This window comes from Hyla sarda, chromosome 11 (assembly GCF_029499605.1).
Source record: "Hyla sarda isolate aHylSar1 chromosome 11, aHylSar1.hap1, whole genome shotgun sequence".
Taxonomy (NCBI): domain Eukaryota; kingdom Metazoa; phylum Chordata; class Amphibia; order Anura; family Hylidae; genus Hyla; species Hyla sarda.
In genome coordinates, this window is record NC_079199.1 from 88,718,620 (window position 1) to 88,731,732 (window position 13,113).

Sequence of the window (13,113 nt, forward strand, 5' to 3'; positions counted from 1 at the left end):
TTCTAGGTATGTATTTTTATTAGACAGAGGAAATAAAGCTCATCATATCATGTCATATATGTCATTGCCGCTCTTCATCTTGTATTGCTTATATGGGACACAGGCCCAACAGGTCTCATTCAGGTCACTCCAGCACTGATAGCAATATACAGTGGAGCATTCCGGGCACTCATACGAGTTTTTAGTTCTTCTAGCTCCACAGACAAAGCAGCGCCAAGAAAACATAAATCTTGTCCAGCGGCAGTTTTTATGAAATTTGCCCCAAAAGCTCTTCTCCTGGCAAAGAAAATATAGGCACACAAGTCAGACATGTAGTATGAGGTCTGAAGATGGAGACTGGATATTAGGAAATATGTAAGAGTGGAGAGAAGGGGTCAAAGATAGGACATTATTAAAAGGGCACTCCACTGGCCAGCGTTTGGAGGTAAATGTTCCGAATGCTGTTTTCGCGCTGCGGGGGTCGGAAACGCCCCTCGTGATGCCATGGCCACGACCCCTCAATGCAAGTCTATGGGAGGGGGCGTGACGTCCGTCACGCCCCCTCCCATAGACTTGCATTGAGGGGGTGTGGCCGTGGCTTCACAAGGGGCGTGGCCGATCACCGCAGTGTGAAAACAGCGTTCGGAACATTTACTTCCGAACGCTGGCCAATGGAGTACCCCATTAACATCTCACCCATATCTGTCTGTTTTTGCACTTCATCATGGTCTTCCAGCGTATTTTGTTGAAGTAAAACCTCTTCTTCAACAGATGATGGTTGTAAAGATAGAGCGTCCGGCATTTCTCTCTCTGAGGTAACAAGGAGACACATATAAAACAGAAATAACTATGTTCTGGAGCAATGCTGCAAGTTTTTATCTTTGTGTCACATGACCAAAGCTAAAAATGGTTATGACTCAGCCCAATTTATTTCCAGCACCTTTTTTTGCACGAAATACTACTGTATATGTTTAATATATATCTAAGATAAAAAGAAACAGAGCTCCTCATAGGGCAATGAGAGGCATTTATCAAATCTGTACTTTTTTCTTGTTGACTTTAGAGCAAAAAAATCATGGTGAAAGTGGCGGCCACGCGCCAAATTTATCAAATGGCACACGGACTTTGATGAATGACCACAGAACTGCTCTGGTGAAATGTTGCAAAGTAGTGCCGGCCGTGCAACAATTGTAATAAATGTCTCACGGACCTTAAAGGGGTATTCCGGGCAAAAACATCTTATCCCCTATCGAAATGATAGGGGATAAGATGTCTGATTGCGGGGGCCCGCCGCATCAGGTGTAATATTATCTGTCACTGCCTAACTGGTGGATTGTGCCGCATAGCCATTTTTTCTTTCCTCAACTGGACTATTGTATATGTTTGGCAGTCAGGAACGCATGCCTCTGCCTGTCCCTTCCATTCAGGAGACTGTGCTGACTAACTACAGTACAATACACTTACAGCTTCTTAATGTCAGTATTCAGCCCCTGATCTTTTAGCAACGCTTTGACCTTCAGTAAGTTCGTTATAGATCCTCATTTCTTTATGGTAATATCAAATCCGTAGGCTGTGACTTACTTTTGGAAAGAAGAAGGAAGCAATCACTCTGCGTAGACGGTTGGCATATATTTGACATAAACACAATGCCAGGAGCAGGACTGTCAGACCAGTGGTCTCCAGGTGCTGGGTGAAGCTCATGATCGATGGGTTTGGGAGGCAGACTGTGGAAGAGGAGAACATTGGGGAGATTTATCAAAGTTGTCTATGTCCCGCATCAATATAGACCAAACTACAGAGGGTAAGGCCGATCTATTGTGCACCTAATTCATCACAAGGCGCACGGCTCTTGATAAATTCTGCGCATAGACTTCGGGATCTATGCTTTAGACTATATTTAAACCTGCTCCAGTATGGTCTGACATTTCAGCGTACTTTCAGCCGATGCGACTTGTCGCTGAAAAGTCGCTATTGATAAATTCAGTACCAATGAATTTTTCCGTCTGAAATAGACTAAAATGCACTAAAATAGACTAGAATGCATCATGTTCTAAAAATCCTCTAAAGTAAAAGTCGCAGAAAAATCGCACATATTTAGACTGCTACTTTCTGTGCGACAAATTTAGATGGGAAAAACCAGTCTAAATCCTGGTCATTGGGTAAAATGTTCTGGTCATTTCACCCAATGACCAGAACAGGGCCGGCCCAAGACATTGTGCTGCCTGGGTCCAAGAGTGAAATGCTGCCCACAGGCCCCCCCCCCCTCTCAATTTTTTTTTATAAATAAATGAGCACTAGGTAAGCAGCAGTTCCCCCACATTAGGTAGGTAGCAGTTTCCCCACATTAGGTAGGTAACATGGTTTCCCCACATTAGGTAGCATTGTTTCCCCACATTAGGTAGCGTAGATTCCCTACATTAGGTAGCATATATTCCCCACATTAGGTAGCATATATTCCCCACATTAGATAGCATAGACTCCCCACATTAGGTAGCAGTTTCCCCACATTAGGTAGCCGTTTTCCCACATTAGGTAGCAGTTTTCTCACATTAGGTAGCAGTTTCCCCACATTAGGTAGCATAGTTACCCCACATTAGGTAGCATAGATTCCCCACATTAGGTAGCGTAGATTCCCCACATTAGGTAGCGTAGATTCCCCACATTAGGTAGCATATACTCCCCACATTAGGTAGCATAGACTCCCCACATTAGGTAGCAGTTTTCCCACATTAGGTAGCAGTTTTCCCACATTAGGTAGCAGTTTCCCCACAATAGGTAGCATAGTCCCGCCCCCCCCCCCACCCCGACACACAGACACACACAGACAGACACACACACACAGACAGACACACACAGAGACAAAGACAGACACACTCACCTGGCCTGCACAGTGCTTCTTCTCTCCGGCGGCAGCCTGACGAGTGATGTCACTGACGTCCTCCTGCGCGAGTCTGCGGAGGGACGTCATTTTTGCGATGTCCCTCGTCAGACCCAAGCTGGCCAGACGCAGCCTCACTGTGTTAAAGTGGCCGCTGCTACTTTAGAACAGTGATCAGCAGTGGCAGGGACAGCCCAACCATGGACCTAGGTGGCACAAAAAAAAAAAGGACAGCAAAGTGCTGCCCCATATCCTGTGGGTCCAGTGGTAGGGCCAGCTCTGGGCCAGAAACTTGCTCCCTGCCATCCTACTTTTCACCACCCATTCAATGGGTCACACTCATTCCCCGGCTCAGGGCTGCTTAAAGAGCCAGCACACGCCAAAGGACCCTGACCAAGCCTAAGCTTTTTAAGTGGAACCTGTGAGCAGCTCTTTCAAAGTAAAGCTGTTAGCATTGTGATTTAGGTCAGGTAATACCCATTCTATACATGTGTGTTTCTGAGTAGTTTTTTTGGGGGTATTAAATCATTGAGGCCTTACACAGCAGCACTTTGCATTCCTCTCTCCTCCTCTTGCTGCAAGCGCACCTACTGCCTGATAATTGAAAATGTCACAGCAGAGAGAGCCATTAATTATAATGCGTATGCAAGAAAAAATTAGACTGTCAGCACTCACCACTTGTGAACAGCTTCTTCATTTGATCAGTACACAAGCTGTTCACAAGTGGTGAGTGCCGACAGTCTAATTTCTTCTTCATACACATTTGAGACTTGTTGGTCTCTCGAAGCTGTGCACAGCTAGTGTCATTTGTGCCAAATGCCCTCTAGCCCTTGAGAAAGCCACAGCTTGTGGCGAAACGTCGGGCGGGCGATGTGTTAATGGTTTTAACATAACCTCACTATATGAGTGTTGTGGACAGAAGCCAGAACACCTCACAATAAGGATTGCGCTAGCATACAGTAACAAGCAATATACTTATATAGGACCTACTATAATAGTGAGTTAAGTTTTAATATCGTGGCTCAATAAAAGTTACGTTTTAATATGGGGTACTAGTGGTCGCTCAGCGATCAATTGTAAATAGTATTGAATTCAACCCTCCATCCAATAGGTCCTCTTTTGTTTTCTTTGGTAGAGTGTGGAGTGAGTCTCCACTAACTTCTCATATTTGAGGACATTTATGTAAAGAGTGCATTGTTTTGTATTTGTCCTCCAGACATGTCTTCACTTACTTTGGTTGTTGCCAAGCTCTAAAGCACTGGGTGTGCTGTTAAATGCTTCAACGGTATGCCGCAGAAGACGGGCAAGAAAAGTGTCACCTCCCACTACTATATGGAGCTTGCGGTTAACTATAGAGAGAGAGAGAAAAAAAATCACTATCACAGTCACCATCTACACATATACTATCTATGTGCTGCTAGAATTTGGTCATGTATCAGTAGCCCTACAGACAGGCTGGAGCTGTACCAACACTACAGAACATGTCTCCTCCATAAATGGTCTATAACCCCAAAGTCCTTATTTACAGAACAGCATTCAGAAAGTACAAATTGTTGACCACCCCTGTACTCACTGGGCAATATATAGGTGACATTGAAGTGTCTGTGGATAAACTGGAAGCTGTGGATAAATAATCGGTCGATGCCCATAGTCAAAAAGAAGACAACGATGAAGGGGGTGCACTGCAGGACCTCCATCATCTGTAGAAGAGAAGAAACATCTCCAGTGACTGTGGCCTTTTATAACGATAACTAACATTTTTATAACATGATATTCAAAATATATAACATTTAGCCCTTTATGAAAGACATCTGAGAATCTTTGTTAGTTCCCCAGCCTCACCTGAAGACAAGCAAATCCTGGAATACAATTCAAATACTGAGAATACAATATTTAAAAAAGAGCAATATGTATTTCTGTCTGTAGGGGCGCTGCAGAGAAAAGGTTTCAGTTTAGTTTGGATGTGTCTGGGCTCCATCTTATTGGTATTACAGTAGTTGATGTTTCTGTCCTCTCAGATTGGTCTAATTTAACATTTATCTATCTGATTCCTATTAAAGGGGTACTCTGGTGGGGAAAAACGTTTTCAAATCAACTGGTGCCAGAAAGTTAAACAGATTTGTAAATCACTTCTATTTAAAAATCCTAATCCTTTCAGTACTTATCAGATGCTATATGCTTCAGAGAAAGTTGTGTTGTTCTTTTCTGTCTGATCACAGTGCTCTCTGATGACACCTCTGTCCATGTCAGGAATTATTCAGAGCTGGAGAGGTTTGCTATGGGGATTTGCTTGGGAGAGCACTGTGGTCAGACTGGAAAGAACTACACAACTTCCTCTGGAACATACAGCAGCCGATAAGTACTGGAAGGATTAAGATTCTTAAATAGAAGTAATTTACAAATTTGTTTAACTATCTGGCACCAGTTGATTTGAAAACATTTGTTTTCCACTTGTTTTTCCACATGAGTGCCACTTTATTGTTAACTCCCATCACAAAAAATATTCTCCCCCGTCACAGATAATGTTCTCTCCCCCATAATGTTCTCCCACATCACAGAAAATGTTCTCATCCTTCACAGATAATGTTCTCCCCCATCACAGATAATGTTCTCCCACATCACAGATAATATACTGCCCAATCACAGAAAATGTTCTTATCTTTCACACATAATGTTCTCCCGCATCACAGAAAATGTCCTCCCCATCACAGATAATGTTCTCCCTATCACAGATAATGTCCTCCTCCATCACAGATAATGTTCTCCCCTATCACAGATAATTTTCTCCCCCATCACAGATAATGTTCTCCCCTATCACAGATAATTTTCTCCCCCATCACAGATAATGTTCTCTCCCCCATCACAGATAATGTTCTCTCCCCATCAAAGATAATGTTCTCTCCCCATCACAGATAATGTTCTCCCCCATCACAGATAATGTTCTCTCCCCCATCGCAGATAATGTTCTCTCCCCATCACAGATAATGTCCTCCCCATCACAGATAATGTTCTCCCCATCACAGATAATGTTCTCCCCCATCACAGTTAATGTTCTCTCCCCATCACAGATAATGTTCTCCCCCATCACAGATAATGTTCTCTCAACCATTGCAGATAATTTTCTCTCCCCATCACAGATAATGTCCTCCCCCATCACAGATAATGTTCTCCCCCATCACAGATAATGTTCTCCCCCATCACAGATAATGTTCTCCCCCATCACAGATAATGTTCTCCCCCATCACAGATAATGTTCTCCCCCATCACAGATAATGTTCTCCCCCATCACAGATAATGTTCTCCCCCATCACAGATAATGTTCTCCCCCATCACAGATAATGTTCTCCCCCATCACAGATAATGTTCTCCCCTATCACAGATAATTTTCTCCCCCATCACAGATAATGTTCTCTCCCCCATCACAGATAATGTTCTCTCCCCATCACAGATAATGTTCTCTCCCCATCACAGATAATGTTCTCCCCCATCACAGATAATGTTCTCCCCTATCACAGATAATTTTCTCCCCCATCACAGATAATGTTCTCTCCCCCATCACAGATAATGTTCTCTCCCCATTGCAGATAATGTTCTCTCCCTCATCACAGATAATGTTCTCTCCCCCATCACAGATAATGTTCTCTCCCCATCACAGATAATGTTCTCTCCCCATCACAGATAATGTTCTCTCCCCCATCACAGATAATGTCCTCCCCATCACAGATAATGTTCTCCCCATCACAGAGAATGTCCTCCTCCATCACAGAGAATGTTCTCCTCCATCACAGATAATGTTCTCCCCATCACAGATAATGTTCTCCCCATCACAGAGAATGTTCTCCTCCATCACAGATAATGTTCTCCCCATCACAGATAATGTTCTCCTCCATCACAGATAATGTTCTCCCCATCACAGAGAATGTTCTCCTCCATCACAGATAATGTTCTCTCCCCCATCACAGATAATGTTCTCCCCATCACAAAAAATGCTCCCATCCTTCACAGATAATGTTCTTCCCATCACAGAAAATGTTCTCATCCATCATAGATAATGTTCTCTACATAACAAATAACTTTTGCCTATTCTATTCTCTGAGTCTGGCTGACTAGTTAATTGGTTTTATTTTCCTCTTCTAAGTAAATTGTAGTTTTTTTTCTTTACCTTATCTAAGTAAAATGGTGACACAAATATCCAGCGTTGAAATGATTTTCAATTTATAGAACTACCCAACTCTGCATTTTTTCTACAGGAAAATAAGTTTTTTCTACAGCTTCAAAACTTCTGAAAATGTTACATCTCTACGCACTCACCATGCTCCGAATCTCAAGTTTCTGCACACAAAAATTCCATGGAAAAACACATTCCTCCTTTTGCACCTTTGGCATTGGCAATAAATGCTTCTTATTCTGTAAAGTAAATACAATCTATCATTCTGAGTGTGGGAAAGGACAATTAAAAATCAGGATTCTGCCTTAAAATTTTTAACATTGTTTACCTGTAAGGCAATGTTCACACAGCGGAATTTTCGTGCAGATTTCAACTGGAAATTCCACCAAAATGTACTGGCCATTCATTGAACGGAACTTTGCTTAACAGAATTTTTGCAGCATTGCGGAATTCCACCGTGTAAACATGGCTTTAGGGTACGTTCACATGGGCTGGTTACCTGCGGAATTTCCGTAGCATATTTGCTGTGGAAAATCCGCAGCGGATTTTGCTACCATTGACTTCAATGGGTCAGCAGAAAATCTGCAATAGAGGCAGATTTGAAGATTTTCCTTCGGACCCATTGAAGTCAATGGTAGCAAAATCCACTGCAGATTTTCTGCAGCAAATACTGTGGAAATTCCGCAGTTAATCCGCCCGAGTGAACATACCTTAAGGGTGGGTTCATACTACAGAATTTCCTTGCAGAATAATAGTCATCAGGACCTTCCATTGACATCAATTGGGCTTTTATTCCAGGCAGAATTTCCACTTAAAAATTCTGCTTGGATCTGCCCCAAGTTACTTGTGTGCCTTGGTTTTTGCAAAGAGAAGTAGAGGAAATTTGCAGAGAGAAAGCAGCCTAAATAAGGACACCAGGGATTTGGGGGGAAATGTAAGGGTAGGTTCAGACTGCGGAATCTCCAGATGGAAATTTTCCGTCTAGAGATTCCGAGTGCGGTTGGTAGGACCACACGGACATTGCAGTCCCGATAGACTGCAATGTGTTCCGCAAGGATTTCCACCTAAAGAAAGAGCACCACCATTCTTCAGACGGATATTTTAACCCCTTAAGGACCGGAGGTTTTTCCGTTTTTGCATTTTCGTTTTTTGCTCCTTGCCTTTAAAAAATCATAACTCTTTCAAATTTACACCTAAAAATCCATATGATGGCTTATTTTTTGCGCCACCAATTCTACTTTGTAATGACATCAGTCATTTTGCCCAAAAATCTATGGTGAAGCGGGAAAAAAAATCATTGTGCGACAAAATTGAAAAAAAAATGCTGTTTTGTAACTTTTGGGGGCTTCCGTTTCCACGTAGTACATTTTTCGGTAAAAATGACACCTGGTATGTATTCTGTAGGTCCATACGATTAAAATGATTCCCTACTTATATAGGTTTGATTTTGTCGGACTTCTGGAAAAAATCATAACTACATGCAGGAAAATTAATACGTTTAAAATTGTCATCTTCTGACCCCTATAACTTTTTTATTTTTCCGTGTATGGGGCGGTATGAGCGCTCATTTTTTGCGCCGAGATCTGAAGTTTTTAACGGTACCATTTTTGCATTGATAGGACTTATTGATCACTTTTTATTCATTTTTAAATGATATAAAAAGTGACCAAAAATGCACTATTTTGGACTTTGGAATTTTTTTGCGCGCACGCCATTGACCGAGCGGTTTAATTAATGATATATTTTTATAATTCGGACATTTCCGCACGCGGTGATACCACATATATTTATTTTTATTTTTATTTACACTGTGTTTTTTTTTTTATTGGAAAAGGGGGGTGATTCAAACTTTTAATAGGGGAGGAGTTAAATGATCTTTATTCACTTTTTTTTTTCACTTTTTTTTTGCAGTGTTATAGATCCCATAGGGACCTATAACACTGCACACACTGATCATTGTTATCCCATAGGGACCTATAACACTGCACACACTGATCTTCTATGTTGATCACTGGTTTCTCATAAGAAACCAGTGATCAACGATTCTGCCGGATGACTGCTCATGCCTGGATCTCAGGCACTGAGCAGTCATTCGGCGATCGGACAGCGAGGAGGCAGGAAGGGGCCCTCCCGCTGTCCTGTCAGCTGTTCGGGATGCCGCGATTAGCCGCGGCTATCCCGAACAGCCCGACTGAGCTAGCCGGGAACTTTCATTTTCACTTTTAGCCGCGCGGCTCAGCTTTGAGCGCGCGGCTAAAGGGTTAATAGCGCGCGGCGCCGCGATCGGCGCTGCGCGCTATTAGAGGCGGGTCCCGGCTTCACTATGACGCCGGGCCCGCCATGATATGACGCGGGGTTACTGTGTAACCCCGCGTTATATCAGAAGAGCAGGACCAAGGACGTACCGGTACGTCCTTGGTCCTTAAGGGGTTAAAGCAGATTTTCCGTTCACAAATTCCGCTTCAACAATTCTGAAGTGTGAATAGGTGAACAGAAAACCCATTCACCAGGGCTGAAATCCTGCAGGAAGTCATGGGAACAGAGTTCCTGCACTTTTTCCACAGCAGGGACGCAGTTCCCATTATCAGGAGTCCTGCAAGACCAGCCCTTAAAGGGTTGCTCCGCCCTTAGACATGTTATCCCCTATCCAAAGGATAGGGGATAAGATGTCTGATTGCGGGGGTCCCGCTGCTGGGGAGGGGACCCCCCCCCCCCCCCCCCCCGCGATCTTGGCTGCGACACCCCAGACATCCGGTGCACGGAGCGAACTTCGCTCCATGCCGGATGACTGGTGATGCAGGGAAGAGGCTCGTGACGTCACAGTAATGCCCCCTCGATGCAAGTGTACGGCCGTCACGCCCCCTCCCATAGTTTTGCATTGAGGGGCCGTGGCCGTGACGTCATGAGCCTCTGGCGCTGCACCCAACGCTCTAAACGAACGCTGTGAGCAGCAGGGAGAATGTGGGGGTCCCCAGCGGCGGGACCCCCAGGATCAGACATCTTATCCCCTATAATTTGGATAGGGTATAAGATGTCTAGTACCCCTTTAAGTGAAAACCTAGGGTGAGTTCCCACACTTTTTTCCCAGGACTTGACCCCTGCCATTCACTAGCTTGTACATTTAAGCAAGCAGAATTTCTGCCTGCAATTTCAAAGCGGAATTGCAGGCAAAAATTCCGTAGTCTGAACCTAGCCTAAAAGCAATGTATTATATGTATTATTGTCCATTCATCAACTATTATGCCGAACAACAGGGACTAAGGGCAGTGGGGTGCATTTGCACACCTCCAGGCCCAAATACATATTAGCCTACTGATTCTCAAACAATAAATGATGTAGGAAGAAAGAAGGATCAGGCATGGTGAATTTCATAGCCTGATCCTGTTGGTGTACCTGAAGATAAACAGCCACCAGAGATATCTGGGATCAGCTTACACCACTCTGCCCAATAAAGAGACATGCACACTTGGCTAAGCTGAATGTACACATATATGGGGGAGTCAGGATGAATAGCTGTCAGCTGAATACTGTATATACTTGAGAATATGCCGACCCGAATATAAGCCGAGGCCCCTAATTTCACCCAGGAAAAGTTATTGACTCAAATATAAGCCTAGGGTGGGAAATACATCATCCCCCCCTGTCATCATCCAGACCGCCATCATTTACACCCCCGTCATCATCACCCTGTCATTTTCACCCCCCCCTTCATCATCACCGCCTGTCAATCATCATCCAGACCTCCCTTTAATTTTCTACTCACCTCCCCTCGGTGGGAAGGAAAGGTGAGCTGGTCCGGGCCATCTATGCTGCAGGGACCGTCCGGTGGGGAGGGTTAGTCTTTCCGGGCTGTCAGTCTTCACCGGGAGGCCCTCTTCTCCGCTCCGGGCCGGCCCCGGACTAGTGACATTGCCTTGACGACGACGCACAGGGACGTTCATGCGCAAGGACGTCTGCTGCGTACGGACGTCCCTGTGCGTCGTCGTCAAGGCAATGTCACTAGGCCGGGGCCGACTCGGAGAAGAGGGCCTCCTGGTGAAAATGGACAGCCCGGAACGACTAACCCTCCCCACCGGACGGTCCCTGCAGCATAGATGGCCCGGACCAGCTCACCTTTCCTTCCCACCGAGGGGAGGTGAGTAGAAAACTAAAGGGGGGTCTGGATGATGACGAAGGCCGCAGTGGTCTTCAACCTGCGGACCTCCAGATGTTTCAAAACTAAAACTCCCAGCATGCTTTTCAACATCTGGAGGCCCACAGGTTGAAGAAGGGAGAAGGGATTGACAGGCGGAGAGTTCACTCGAGTATAAGCCGAGGGGGGCGTTTTCAGCACGAAAAATCGTGCTGGAAAACTCGGCTTATATTCGAGTATATACAGTAAGTGAATGTCCAGCATCTGTCCTTGTCAGTAACCACTGTCCGTATACAGAATGGATCTATAATGTCATATTCTTGACTCAGTATCCTTACTTATCTCCATGAGACTGACCAGTTCTTTCCTGCGAGCATCAATTTGCCTGAAGTAAGTGGTAATATAGAAGTTGTCAAAGGAGATGTTGGTGTTATATTTGATGGTGTAGCTGAAAACACTGAGGAAGGAAAAGAAGAGTTAAGTTTATATGGCCAATCATGAATTTTATTGCTTAACATTTTAATTAGGGCAAATTGATTCTACCCCAGGAGAGCCCTCCTCAACAGCTCTTGGTGGAAATACAAATAAGTACAAGAGTCCCTGTACTTTTGGAGTACATATTAAGGGTCAATTCCCACGCCAAAAATTCTGCTTGCGAAATTCCTGCTCAAATTAAAGCCCATAGACTTCTATGGGATTCCGCACTCCCAGTTACATTTCTGAAGTGGAAATTCAGAAGTGTGAAGGGGAGTGCGGAATCCCATAGAAGTCTATGGGCTTTAATTTTAGGTGGAATTCCGCAAGCAGAATTTCTGCCGTGTGAGTAGACCCTATGGCTCATCCAACTGACTACATTGCTCTAAACTTGATTCCAATGATCGAGAAATTTACTCTAAATACACTGCTCAAAAAACTAAAGGGAACTCTTAAACAACACAATGTAACTCCAAGTCAATGACACATCTGTGAAATCACACTGTCCACTCAGGAAGCAACACTGATTGACAATCAATTTCACATTCTGTCGTGCAAATGGGACAGACAACAGGTGGAAATTATAGGCAATTAGCAAGACACCCCCAATAAAGGAGTGGTTCTGCAGCTGGTGACCACCGACCACTTCTCAGTTCCTATGCTTCCTGGCTGATGTTTTGGTCACTTTTGAATGCTGGTGGTGCTTTCACTCTAGTGGTAGCATGAGACAGAGTCTATAACCCACACAAGTGGCTCAGGTAGTGCAGCTCATCCAGGATGGCATATTGATGCGAGCTGTGGCAAGAAGGTTTGCTGTGTCTGTTAACGTAGTGTCCAGAGCATGGAGGCGCTACCAGGAGACAGGCCAGTACATCAGGAGACGTGGAGGAGGGCAACAACCCAGCAGCAGGACCGCTACCTCCACCTTTGTGCAAGGAGGAGCAGGAGGAATACTGCCAGCGTCCTGTAAATTGACCTCCAGCAGGCCACAAACGTGCATGTGTCCACTCAAACGGTCAGAAATAGACTCCATGAGGGTGTTAGGGCCCGATGTCCACAGGTGGGGGTTGAGCTTACAGCCCTACACCGTGCAGGACGTTTGGCATTTGCTAGAGAACACCAAGATTGGCAAATTCGCCACTGGCGCCCTGTGCTCTTCACAGATGAAAGCAGGTTCACACTGAGCACATGTGACATGTGAGTCTGGAGACGCCGTAGAGAATGTTCTGCTGCCTGCAACATCCTCCAGCCTGACCAGTTTGGCAGTGGGTCAGTAATGGTGTGGGGTGGCATTTCTTTGGGGGGCCCGCACAGCCCTCCATGTGCTTGCCAGAGGTAGCCTGACTGCCATTAGGTACCAAGATGAGATCCTCAGACCCCATGTGAGACCATGTGCTGGTGCAGTTACCCCTGGGTTCCTTCTAATGCAAGACAATGCTAGGCCTCATGTGGCTGGAGTGTGTCAGAAATTCCTGCAAGAGG

At 44.8% G+C, this 13,113-nt stretch overlaps 1 protein-coding gene across 6 annotated transcripts in view; it reads right to left on the minus strand.

The window, feature by feature from the left end:
• The window catches only part of DCST1 (DC-STAMP domain containing 1), a 54,089-nt gene continuing 40,976 nt past the window's right edge, over window positions 1–13,113 (minus strand). For all 6 annotated transcript variants that reach the window (XM_056546385.1, XM_056546384.1, XM_056546380.1 and 3 more), the window contains 7 exons: window positions 11,515–11,614; window positions 7,169–7,264; window positions 4,431–4,557; window positions 4,090–4,206; window positions 1,561–1,703; window positions 676–789; window positions 1–276 (listed from right to left, as the gene is read on the minus strand). In XM_056546385.1, the coding sequence (XP_056402360.1) occupies window positions 43–276; window positions 676–789; window positions 1,561–1,703; window positions 4,090–4,206; window positions 4,431–4,557; window positions 7,169–7,264; window positions 11,515–11,614 (931 nt within the window). In that variant the 3' untranslated portion in view covers window positions 1–42. The remainder of the gene's footprint in view (window positions 277–675; window positions 790–1,560; window positions 1,704–4,089; window positions 4,207–4,430; window positions 4,558–7,168; window positions 7,265–11,514; window positions 11,615–13,113) is intronic.